This window comes from Centruroides vittatus, unplaced genomic scaffold (genome assembly GCF_030686945.1).
Source record: "Centruroides vittatus isolate TY-2023 unplaced genomic scaffold, ASM3068694v2 scaffold_1444, whole genome shotgun sequence".
Lineage (NCBI taxonomy): Eukaryota > Metazoa > Arthropoda > Arachnida > Scorpiones > Buthidae > Centruroides > Centruroides vittatus.
The window spans coordinates 1416017-1430195 of NW_027122679.1; the positions used below are offsets into that span (position 1 = coordinate 1416017).

At 31.6% G+C, this 14179-nt stretch overlaps 1 protein-coding gene across 1 annotated transcript; it reads left to right on the plus strand.

Annotated features, from left to right (window-relative positions):
• The first annotated feature begins 220 nt into the window (after window positions 1-220).
• Rfk (Riboflavin kinase) lies at window positions 221-10966 on the plus strand. Its single transcript, XM_067284770.1, has 4 exons — window positions 221-665; window positions 5366-5517; window positions 10200-10302; window positions 10391-10966. Exons 1-4 carry the CDS (start codon window positions 569-571, stop codon window positions 10537-10539), a joined length of 501 nt encoding a protein of 166 aa, XP_067140871.1. The 5' UTR covers window positions 221-568; the 3' UTR covers window positions 10540-10966.
• Window positions 10967-14179: the final 3213 nt, after the last annotated feature.

Sequence of the window (14179 nt, forward strand, 5' to 3'; positions counted from 1 at the left end):
TTTATATTATACACCGCATTCCAATTAAATCCGTTTTGTTCCCTTTTATTCGTTGTGAATTGCAAAGATATCACGTGACGATAATTTAATTATCGAAAAAATGTGATTTAAATGAATAAAAATATAATAATTTAAAAAATTAAAAATTACATACATATAAAGTACAATTATACTGTAATTATACACACGCGGAGTGATGTCGCGCTGTTCTGTGTCGTCATCGTTCGTCATAATGTAGACGTATATCGGAAGGTGCTTTTTAAAATATATTTATGTTCCTTATTAATTTATTTTCCTCGAGACGATAATGTTTAATATATTCGCCTTGTCCCGTATCCGAAAATGTGAAGTGGTATGAAGGACGTCATATCTGTTAATTATGTCGTAAATATGATGTCACAAATGGAACAGTTATTATTTTTTGTGACGTCGTAAAGGAGGAGTTAACGTACGATTTCGAGTATGAGTGCTTTTGCACGTGTAAATCGTGGAACACAAACGTTCGAGCAGTAGATCTGTTACGTGGAAGATTCGCAACTCGGTTTCACCACATCCCGCTTCTACAACCATGACTAGTGTAATTAGGAAAAGTTTACCTTTCTTTGCCTCTGGGATAGTTGTTAAGGGTTTTGGAAGAGGCAGCAAGGAATTGGGCATACCCACAGGTATGTTGTTTTGTTAATTATGCTCAAAATTCATCTTGGTTCCTATTTAAAGACATCATTTTTCAGTTAACTGTTAAAATAAATCACAAAATTTCAAAACAGGTGTTCCTCTAATTGTTACATCATTTCAAATTTGTTTGGTGCTGTGTAGTTTTATAACAAGCTTAGCTGGAGGGAAATATTTTATGACCCTGTTTGTTGTGACTGTGTCTTCTGGTCGAAGAGCCACTACTTTACATTTCCTAGAATTTGATACATTTAAACTGGTTTGAATGGTCCTTCCAGGAAGTCGTCACCATTATGTTTCTTTTATCCCGAATTGAAATAGAGAAACGTTTACTTTGCGTAATGTTCAGAGTGCTCATTTTATTTTTCCTTGTTTAAAGTGTATAGAAATTGCTACTGTCCGTGTAATAATTTTCTTTCGCTCTTTGCCCGAACGATAACTTATGCTGCTTAAACTGTCAACGAAGTTAATTGTTTGCACTTGAATTTAATTAAATCCTTTGTAAAATTTGAAAAAATGTTTTTGGGACCAAACACGTAATGTGTAATTATTTTGAGTTATGCTGCAAACTTTCTAATTTAAACACCATTATTCTTCTCTGTAAAAAGTCGTAATAGTATTTTTATTTGTCGAGAAGCTGTTAAAATTGTGCTTGCCTAATTATGCAAATTTTAATTTGCAAGGCCATATTTAGTTTATCATTATTCTGGTTTTTCAAATAATTACCAAATATCTCCAGAAACTTCTGAATTTTAATTAAATATATAATTTAAGGTTAATGTTGAAACTACATACATTCAAAGATAACTGTAGGATTTGGAGGTTGGTCCAAACTGTATGGACATTCTTAATAACACCAAAGCTAGTACATCTCTATTGCGATTTCTACAAACGGTTGCATAATATAAAAGCTAAGCATGAAATGTTTAGCTTTTATATTAACAATACAACTTAAAAATTATTAAATTGCATGTTCAGACTAATCCAGATATTTTCAACAATTTTGTTAAGTATCGGATTGTTACTGGTAACTTTATCTGAAAAAATAGAAAATGTCATTGAAGCACATTACATAAGACTAAAAGAAAATAAAACAATGACATTCTTGTGTTTTATATACTATGAGAATTTTGATATATTTTTATATATCAAATTCTCTTGAAACGAGAGAGATTTTATTTAAATTTATCTGATAAACATCACGTTCTACGTAAAAGCTACAAAAATGGTTAAAGGTTTTGTTATAATTCCAGTTTACAAAGGTAATTAATAATGACTCAAAAAAAAAAAAATAGTAAAATTTATGAAAATTGGATTTTTGAAACTACCATATTATTATTTTTATGAATTTTTTTTCCCAACTTTGTTAATAAAATAATAAAATGAATGGATTAAACCAAATTGAAGTATAAAAAAATAATCTATTTAATTAATTCATTCATTTTGTCACTCTTCTTTGGTTTTCTGTTTGTAGTAGCAGATCATTAGAGCACAGATTTCTTCAATTCTTCTCTATTTTGAGTGCTTTGAGTTCTTCGTAATCTTACCTCCATTCGGGTCATCAATCATTTTTTATTTTATTTTTACCTTTAATGCCTCCAAGACTATTTTTAATATACCTTATCATCTGATGGCACATCCAATCCGAATCGGCTTTCCTTCGCTACAGAAAATCATTCCTGGAATTTTTGTTTAGAACAATGTTAGAGTTAAATACTTCCCGATCTATACTCGACAGTTGGAATTGTTAAAACCGAATTTTTTGGAGTCAAAACAATCGAAATCGGAAATCCATTCGAAATAAACAGTAACGGGTTTTTTAAAAGATCTATCTCAAAAGAATCCTTTGTCGGGAAGCATTAATTGGAATAGTAACCTTAAAATAGGTCAAGTGTAACGGTAAAGGCAAATGCACCATTTAATGATCAGATTAGATTCGATCTCTATGAAAATAGACTTTTTTTTTTTTTTTTTCTAAACTTTAAAAAATAGAATTAAATTTGTAAATTAAATTAAGTATTCATTGTGCAATAGTTTGCATACGATTGCACAATGAATACTTAATGTAATATGATTCAAATAATGCCAATTAAGTGTGTAATTAAAGTATACGAAATATATATATATATTAAGCAAAATTACATAGCTGCATACATGTGCAAACATTTGAAATAAGTGGTTTATAACTTATTTATTGGCAAGAAATTTAAGTTTCCATTCTACAAAGTACTTTTGTGCTTTTTATTTATTTAATTTTTAAAATCATATTCCTGTTAATGTTAATTTATATATAAAATATATAATAATTATATTTTATTTTTAATATACATATAAATATAAATTATATAAATATAAATATATTTTTTAAAACTATTTTGATAAAATCAAAACTTTGATTCTTTTTTGTTTTCTTATTTAATTTCTATAATTACAAAACTATAATCTGTGGCAGATGATTTTTTTTTTTTTGAACAAAAATTTAATATAAGATGACTAATAAATTTACGATTTTATTTAATCAAGATCCTTTTTTTTCAGTTAAGATAATGATTCTGATTACTAGATCATTGTGAATTATGTAACAGTTTCTATTGCGCAATTTGTAAACGTATACAAAGCCTAATCAATGATTTAAGATATCTTCATGTATTGAATTTCTTTGTGTGCATTAATAATTATATTTTAGGGGATACTATAGATTACTATCTATGGAATTTCGGGACTTTGAGTATATATCTGAACTGAGGGGACCGAGACGAGTTCAACAATACCCTACTTTTGGACCGGAGACGAAAAATAAAAAAGATATCATACTTTTTTCGGCGATCGCGCGATGATAGGGAGTCGCGTCGCTCTCCGCTAAGTTGGCCTCGCTATCGCGATCGGGAGTCCCGTCGCTTGCCGTTAAAATTGCCTTTAGTAGACGTTTCCCCCCTTTTTTTACTTTGTTCAAGAACTACCGTGAATCGATCACTAGTTTAGCACGTGGCGGCGTGTGGTGGCGCCCATACGAGAGGTCAGTCGGGCCGCCGTGTTCGCTGCCATAAGTAACATTAACCGAAATGGCAATCGCACGATGATCGGAAGTCGCGTTGCTCTCTCCGCTCTCGTATCGCGTGTTTAACCCTACTGGAGATGACCGTAGTCCAACGTCATGGTTTGCAGACTTTATCACAAGATGGCAGTACTAGCAACTATGGTGCCATCTTCATGAGAGCATTAAAAAAGTATGATAACTTTTTTTATTTTTCGTCTCCGGTCCAAAAGTAGGGTATCGTTGAACTCGTCTCGGTCCCGTCAGTTCAGATATATACTCAAAGTCCCGAAATTCCATAGATAGTAATCTATAGTACACCGATATTTTACCATTCCTGTTTTATTAAAAATAATAATTTTATATCCACATTAAATTCCAAAATTCTACAGTAAATTGGGCCAATCGTTCTTTTGTCCTAAAGTAGAATCGAACCATTCGATAATATGGCATCATTGTTGTTACTAACCCTTAATATGACAGACCAATAGGGGAATGACGATGCGATGGTGCCGGCCATTTGTTGCATCCAAAAATGTCACAACCAACTACAGAACAAACAAAATGTGAGATATAAATGACTCGTATTATTTTGAACGGGGAGGGAACAAATGCCGTGCTTCCAAGTAGGGATGTAAACGATAGCTTTGGCCACATTACTTAGCAGATATTCTATGTCCCAACTAGTTGCCGTTTATTTTCGAATATTGTGTTTCCGTTCCGACGGATACCTCGGCACAAACTGATTCGGTCTGCCATTGCCAAAATTTGTTACGTCGAGGTCCATAAAATTGAGTCAAGTGTACTACCCCGTATGGAATTCTTAATGTGGGTAAATGACTAAAACAAAGGAAGCATTGTTGTAAATTATTATAGTACTTTTAAAAAAATAAATTAATATTTTAGTATATTCATCTTTTATGGAGAATGCAGTAGGTCTTATTACGTGAAGAAACTATAGCATTTGTTCTGTCTAATAGTTGTGCTTAGACATCTCTCTACATATCAAATCTAATTGAGAAATTTTTATATGTATAATTATTTTAATATAAAAAAAATATTTGCAGTAAATTTAAGTGTCGATCTTGCAAAGTTTAAGTTTCTTTCTAAATAAATTATAAATAATTTAATTAATGCAAATTTAAAATGCATATGTGCAAAAGTCCAAAATTATTGAGAAGTGTTATTTTCTAGTGAACAAAATAATTAACAACAACTTTGTAGTAGAATTTAAGTTCAATATTTATTTAAGATTAAACTTATCAATAACAATCAGTAATAAAAGACAAATATGATAATTAATGTCAAAGATAATTGAGAAAATAACTCCCTTGACCCGAATAATTAATGTCTGATTTTAAAAGAAGGGGGAGGAAATATGGAGATTAAACTATTTTAAATAATTGTATATGGATACAAATTGTGGATCTCAATGTCCTTAATTATGATACTGAACAAGATTGTTCAGAATATGTGAATAGATAAAAATAATGATAAAGCATAAAATGATACATGCTTATTCTATTTGATAACTTTTTAAATACTTCAGACACACAATAGAAACAATAAGTAATAAATCTTAATTCTCATAAGGTTAATCTTACAACGAATGTAACAAATTTTGTTTTAAAATGTTAAAATTATTTTGTAACATTTCAGCAAATTTCCCCAGCGAGGTGGTGGACCACCTGCCGAAGGACATAGAATGCGGAATATATTACGGATGGGCCAGGGTTAACAACGGTCCCGTCTACAAGATGGTCATGAGTATAGGCTGGAATCCTTTCTATCACAATATCAAAAAGTCTATGGTGAGTGAGTTTTATTAAAATAACAAGTCATAAGTTTAAAAATTCAAAATTGGTCTATTTGAATAACTGTGTCGTAGTATATAAAACTACGACGACAGTTATGATATATTTCCACAAACCTAATCCTAGTTAAAAATCAAACAATTATTTTTGTCTAAAATGAGATTTTTACCTTATGCAAATTGGTATATTACAATTGTTTAATATGCTGTAACTGAATTACAAATGTTAGGGGGTTTTGTTTGATATTTAATCTGAAGAAAACTTTGTTTAGTATTCAAGCAAGTAAGAAATTTAACAATTTGTTTATTTAAGTAATATGAAGTTTGTTCTATTTACCATACTTGAGCAAGTCAACTATTCCACTGTGTGTTGCGTCAGTTGTACGTGACATAAACGAGTGCAGATAGGTCTGTTTAATAAAGTGCATGTTGTGAGGAAAGTCACAAATGCAGTTTATTTTGAGTTTTTTTATGATGAAAAAATAGCTTCAACATGTTGGGATGAAGATACCACTGTGAACAAGAATGCTTATGGAATACTAAAGATAGTGTTTACAAAAATACACAAGTCTGTGAACTGGCTCATAAAGATATAGAACAAATCATAGATATTGAAGAATTTGGAGTTTCAGAAATAAAAAATAATAAGGTATTAGGTGGGTGTACTTAATAATGTGGCTACTCTATATATTTATATTCATAATTATTTAATTTTGTTATAAATCTATGGATTATTGAAACATACTTTTGAAGGAAACACTATGGAAATGCTGTACTTAAACGTTTAAACACTCTGCAAAAAATTTTAGTTTTATCAATTACATTATATTATGTAAGTTTTGGTGCAAGCTTTTTAACTAAATCATCTGGGAAATCCAAATTATAGTTATAATTTGGATATATAAATATCAATAAATGCAGATAATTATTTAAAATGCCAACTTTTATGCCACAACCTAAACAATATAGAATAGACTGTTGGCACAGTATAAAAAAACCGAAGGAAATTTTTTTTTAAACATTTTGACATTTGTATTAATTTTTCTTCTTTTAAGCTAGAAAAAATAAAGGGTTAGGTGCATATGTAGTAGATAGGTTCCATACAAAACCAAAATCATGTAAATCAACACTAACATTTATGTGGGAAATACAAGGATAATTTTTCTTATTTGCTTACCTGAGGCATTGGTAGTCTTCTCAGTAAAATATCAAATTCTTAAAATAAATTTCTTGATATTGAGCCAACAAGAAGACCATCAAAAATGGTTCCTTCTGATTTCAGAGTTTGATTTATATCGCAGTACTATCCTTCTAGTAATTTACAGTAAAGCCATTGATGCAACTGTGGGTCCACCGGGAGGTCGGATGGAGTCGGACCTCCTTTTTCTCGGTTAACAGGTCGGTTAAGACCTGCCCACTGTCGAGGATGGCTGTCCAGTCTGGAACTAATTACTTGTCAGGTCGAGTGGAGGAGGAGAGGGGGCCCGTTGATAAGACAGAGGTGAGATTCGAATAAATGACACCAGTTACAATAACAAACAGAATTTATTACGAGACAATAAAGAACAGTTACACCGAATAACATTGACAGAGATATTACGTACTAACATAGGAAAGTTCGAACCCGAGAGAGAGTTTACAAATAAGTGGTCGTCATACCTCAACAAGTATTGGAGTCGGAGGACTGAGTCAGTACAGAATCCAGTCGTAGTGGCGTAGAGGCTTCGAGCGTAGAATTTCGGCATAGAGGCTTCGAGTCCGACTAGAGGCGGGAGCTACGAACGACGACCCCTCTGTCCTTGCTCCCCTCCTTTTTATTTTGTCCCCTCGTTAATTTTCTCGCCAATAAGCGAATATTGTCTTTAGTTCCGAGAGTGACTCTGTTTCGAGTTTCGAGGGGAGGGGAAGTACAGTCATTCCCCTAAGACGGGTCGGTTTTTGGTTTGGAATTTGGTTATAGATGTCGAAATAAAGACTAATTTAAATTTTTATTTTGCCGGTAAATTCGGGTTCTCACACAACACTTAAGCATTTGTGAGAAAAACGAGTTTAAAATTTGAGTAAATATAAAATTTAAAACATGGCCGACGGTAATACATTTAATTCTTGTAAAAATAAATATATAAAACAACGTTTTAACAAATTACTTCGTTTACGTTTATCATCCGATGGTAGCAGTCTACAAAGAAAGGTCGCCTCCGTGGGTGTGAAGATGAGGACTTGTCGGCTGGTAGCAAACAATGGATGATAAACGTAAACAAAGCAATTTGTTAAAACGTTATTTTATATGTTTATTTTTACAAGAATGAGTTTAAAATTGTTTCTTATGTATTGTGTTATATGGATAATACGTTAATGGGGGCATAACCAAGTAAATAAGATGTTAGACTATTATACTGTACATTGCAGGTTTGAATCTTACTTTTATAAAGTTTTTCTAATCTGCATTGAAGCGGATTATTGTGCAAAGTATTTTTCTAATTTTAATGAAGAAAACTAGTATAACATTTATTTGCCATGCACTTTAAACTTTTTATTCATTGTGTTTCCAAGTAGATGCGCAGCAACAGTGGCGTAGCTAGCATGGGTGACACCCGGTGTGGATATCATGGTGTCACCCTTTTTAACTCTTTTATAAAACACTGTTGAATTGTAATATCTTCGCACTCAAACAACTTGAACACTATATTGAATGTGCGATGTCGTGACATATGAGTTTAGATTTATAGAATAAATCACAGTAAGATTTTCAGCTGGTGCAAGCTCATGTGGCATCTTCTCATAGCGAAGAAACTGTCATGGGAGGAGAGTCGTAGAATTTTTTCTAGGTACAGGCTTACCAGGTGTCTCCCCTACATGGGTAACACCCGGGGCCGCCCCACCACCCCTCTAGCTAGGCCTATGCACAGCAAGACTACACAAGAAAAAATCTCTTTTGCAAGTGTTGAATTATTGGCATAGCAACACGACTGAGTCAAGGGAGTCACATATAATAACAAAGAAAGTTTGTACTAACTATAATCAAGTGCCAAACAAGTTTGTATCAAATGACACTTTCCACTTGTTAATGTTGCTACACCAATAAATCAAGACTAGACAAGAAAGGAACTTTCTGTTTACTCTTTATTCATTGCCAATATAATATAATGTTGTGGAAAATAATTTGAAATTGTTTATTGTATATCAAATAAATCTTACAGTACAAAATACTGAATTTTCTCTGTTAAAAAAATATGCTGCACTAATAATACATTTCAATGTACATTAGAGAAACTTTTTAAAAACTTAAGAGTTGAATCAACAGTGCAAATGTATAGTAAACAAACTATATTATGCTGCTATTGACATATTATTCATATAATTGACTATGTAACGAACATAAAAAAAATTTTAATTCATTTTTCTCACAAATGCTTGAGTTGCATCAGATGGCTCTGCCATGAATTACTGGAAGGTTAGCACTGTGGCATACGTTGACATCAGAGGCCGTCTCTGGTGGTCTTGTAGGTTTAATGTGTATGGTGTGAAATCGTGACTTACAAGTTAGTAAAAGATGGAAAATCCCATCTCTTTGATAACACAAGGTTTATCACAGGTATTATGCAAGTTTTTAGATAATGAAGCACATTATCTAAAAACTTGCATAATACCTGTGATAAACCTTTGAGTGGGTTTACTGGTGATTTCCCTCTCATTCCCGAGTGAGTGAGTTTTTTAAAAATGTTACATTTATGAAAAAAAATTAATCTCTCCTTCTAATTCATATTTTTTTAAAATTAAGTAATATTTTCTTCAGATTCAATAGTGTTGAAAAACTCCAATTATTCAGGAGGTGATGGCTAGTGTGAAATCTTAGACACCATATTTGTCTTTATGCTAGAAAATTCTATGCTAAATCTCATAAAACTTGGCAAAACCATGTGGAAAAATTTCTAGACCTGTCAATAGATGTGAAACATTACAGACAGCTAGGGACATTTGCCCATAAATATGAGCATACTATAATGAAACACAGTTGAAGAATTTAACATATATATATATATATATCATCATGTTTACTCTGTAGAGCCCACCATGTATCATGTATATTTATGGGAATACTCACTGGGTTAACTGAAAACCTTTTCAAAAACAATTTCAGCTGCACAAAACATGGACAAAAACATACAAACATAACAGATGTCATTACTGTGTGGCTGATGAGAATCGTGATGTAGAACGGCAACTCAGATATATAATTTAAATACAGGTATACTTCGAGTTACGTAGTTTGTCAAAAAAGTATATGGAAAAATAAAAATCAAGTTTAAGTCATTTTATTTGACTTTACATTCGTCCGCCACAAATATTGAAGTCGTAATATCACTAGAAAAGTGTTGAAAGCACATAAAATAATATTAAAATATGTACATTTACAGTAAATGTTAATATAATCATCATAAATCCTAGAGAACAAAACATGAAAACATCTGTGTTTCTGTATTGTCTTATTTAGTGGTTTTTAAGAGCTCTTTATTGGTGTTTTCCACCATAGTTTTGACTTACGTCGTAACTACATAAGTAAATTCGACTTACGTCGCCTCTCTTGGAACCAATTACTGATGTAACGCAAGGTATACCTGTATTCATTTAGTTATTTTCTAATTGTTTCACTTAGACTTTATTCTTTAAATTATACAGGAAACCCACATAATAAATCAGTTTCCTGAGGACTTCTACGGCTCCATTCTAAGGGTTGCCATCTTGGGATATCTGAGGCCAGAGAGAGACTTTTCTTCGTTAGGTAAAAGAAATTTAATTTTTGTTAATAAAGTTGAGCAAAACGTTTGCAGTCGATTTGGAAATGAGAGATTATTTTCCCATCCCCACAGAGGAACTGAAATCTGCCATCACCGATGACATCAGAGAAGCCGAACGTCTCCTGGACCAGCCCCACTACTTGACATACAGAGACCATTCATTCTTTTACTCCAAAAACGGGACTACCTTTCCTCCCCAGAACAATGGATACAGTCTATAACATTCCAAAAACCGGTCTAGGTACTTCGTCTCCAGTCTTCCGCTTTGAAGATTTAAATTTTCAAACCTGGCAGGGAGGGTTGTGATAAACATTTAATTTATTATTTGTAGATTAATTTCTCAAACAAAATGTTATACAAATGTTAGACTTTTGTTCTTATTTAGATATATTATTTTTTAAAATTTACACAAATATTGCACTTGAAATAAAAGTGGTGTTATTTCTTTTTTACCAGAGAAATTGCAAATATAATTCCTTAAGGAGGACATTAACGCTACAAACTTTTCTATAATCAATTAATGTAAGTGTTGTTTGTTGGAATAAGCCGTACAAGGTTGCGAGAGTAATAATTTAAATTCAGAAATCAGAAAATGTATATCTTTATGAATTTAACACTTGCATTAAAAAATCTTATTCTTGACAAGAATAGGACATGTTGCAATGTTTTGATATTATGATTATCATTGCACTATTGATCAAATTTTCATTTAGAGCAATTATAAGATGAAATTTTGCTACAGAAGTAACTTGACTTTATGCTGTGTACTACAGAAAGATTCAAAATTTCCATACAAAACACACACACCATCCAAAGAGAGACTTGCACTTTACCATATTTCATATTGCACATGCAAAGTATTTTTGCCACGAGTGGAAGGAAAGTATTTGGATGAGCATTCAGTTAAATGGCACTCGCGTAGACTATATTTTGAGAGTTGTGAATGACAGCGTAAGAAGAGAATCTTGCACAAATTCTAGAAGGATCCTCATAAATGCCTTAATCTTGAATGTTGAGTGCTACATATTAAATTGAGAGAAAGGCAAAATTCTAATTGAAAAAGTAAGGTAAAGTTTTGTAAATTGTGTAACGAGGAATGAAACGATATGTAAAATGTATGGTTTCTGTTTAAAATTTTCAATAAATATTGAAAAAAGTGGTATGAAATAAGAATAGCTCAAAGTATTCTCCAAAAAAAAACACTTTACATTTTGTGAGTTTTAATTGGTGATATAAAAGAATTTATTCAAAACTTCAAATTGTTAGTTCATTTTTAAAGAATCAATTACATTAGATCCATTGCAAGGTTGTTTGTTAGGAGGAAAATTGTTTGGCAGAATTCTAGATGACATTGAAGACACTTTGAAGAGCTACATTTGATTGCTGTTTTGAATATTTATTATACAATGACAATTGAGGATTTATCAATGTTCACTCAAAGAAATTCAATTGACCAAAAAATGCACAAACATTTTTAAAGATTTCTCTCCAAATTATATAAGAATACATATATTTATTAAATATAAATAATAGTATTCAATATACCATATATAATGTGAGTATAGAACCATAAGCAATTCTAAATATTTCAGTTTTTTTCAATAATAGAATATTCCTATTAAATTTGACTTGTTCTATTTGAGACCGTAAATGGACGTGTAACATTCCAAGCAATTACTTAAAATAGCAAATTTTCGGCAGGTCTGGTTTTCAAATCTCGTTTTTTCTGAGAATTAGTTTGTTATCAGCTTATAGATCTATACCCGCAATAAGAACACTTTCATAGTTATTCTTCTTTTAGTACAAGCAAATTGACTAATAGAAATGTAGTCCCATTTGAACAGAATTTAAAAAACTTTTGAGAAAGCATCTCAAGATACGAGCAAATAAATTGACTATCCCGTAAACTATGTAATGTGTGAGATGCTAGTGTGCACTTCCATCTAAAGGATATAATTGGAGTGGAAATAACCATTTTAACCGAGCCAAGGTTACTTTAAAGAACCGCCATCGTGTCAAACATAAGTGTGATGTGTCTTTATTTTACGACACACAAAAAAAATTATATGAACTTTTTGTAGAAATGAATTAGAAATAAGAAAGTGATATAAGCCAATTCATAAAAAAAAACAAGTTGTAAATATAAATATTTACAATTATATTCTAAAGTTTAGAAAAATGTTTGTGCCTTCTAAACATATATTGCCATTAAATGTATTTTTTGTTTTTCAATGTTCCTGATATTACAGAAAAATACTTTCTCTCTCTCTCTCTTTTTTTTAATGCTTTAGGTTTTTTAAGAGGATCCAATTACTCTAAAGACAAATATATTTCAAGAAATCAACAATTTCTATTATTTTTCCTTATTTCTGTTATAAATCAAAATTAATATGATCAAATGATATTTTATTCAGATCATAGAAAATAAAATATTAAATGTAAGTGCTGCTAAATTTAATTCTTTAATATGTATATATCTATACAGGGTGTCCCATAAGTTTGGATCCATAGTTATGCCGATTTTTATTCTGTTACGGGTAAAGCACGATGCCGAGTGAGGATGAACAAATTTGAATTATTTTGAAGGTGGGGATCTGCTGTCGACGAGAAGTCGCCAAAGAATTTTATGGTCCGCATTGATTTCCCATTGATTTCACGTGGCGGTTTGATGTGTTAAACTGTGGTGACTTCTGGCCAAATGCAAATCCCCATCCTCAAAATAAATCCTCCTCACTCGGCACAGTGTTTTACCATTAAAAGAATAAACAAAGACCCAGACTTACGAGACACCTTGGGTACTTGGGTACATCTGTTAAAATAATATTTCATTTGTTTTTGAAGAGGTTGCATGATGGATTTTGTTTCTGTTAACTTTGAAATGGTATGGTTTTTTTAATCTTTGAAAATTGTAAAACACTTATGAGGTCTTCCCCTTGGAAAATGGGTTCTGAGAACGAAGGAAAAATTGAATTCTCGAAAGTGCTTAATATGTCAATGTTAAAATAGAACATCTAGACAGGGCACTGCATTATCTTTAATATTGGGTTTTTCAAAAGTACTTGCTACATTTCTTTTCATTATAATTATTTCTTTAGTCTTTGAATGTGTTGTATCTCATTTCTACTGACCTAGGAACCATTTCTTTAGGATTTAGAAAGGTAAGACTTTCGCAATTTCAATGGGTAATCGCTGTTTCAAATTTAGAAGGTGGCTGTCATATAATATAAATTTGCAGCAACATAAGGAAATTTTGTGATCAATGAAAACCAAGCTACCATTAAATATATCTCCAAATGACTATTAATTAAACTTATAAAATTCTTTCTAATAAAAAATTAAAACTACTTATGAGTCGACGTATTTGAATTTTTTCCCTCGTACCTGTTATTATTATTATTATAAGATTATTTTTACGTAAAGAGAGATTCACCACCGTTTTTAATATTTTTTAGTAAAATAATCTCAATTGTCTGGTGATAGTTGAGAGGCAGTTGTTCTTCCAGTTGAACTCTTGTCGGAAAATTCTCAAACAACATAACCTCTAGAACTACAATTCTCTATTTGGTTAATATTACCTTAGGTAGCCAAGATGGCGGCTCGTCTCAGATCCCAGCAATCGGAAGACAAGGAACAGTAGGGACGCACGTTCTAACCTAACCTAACCTATTCTAATAAATTACCATAATTATTAGCAACCAAATTATTAGAATAGGTTAGGTTAGGTTAGGTTAGAACGTGCGTCCCATTGTTTCCTTGCTGGAATTAGAGACGAGCCGCCATCTTGGCTACCTAAGGTAACATTAACCCTCTATTTATATTCAAAGGATCCTTTTTTGAGATATTATCTTAAACACTTACTTG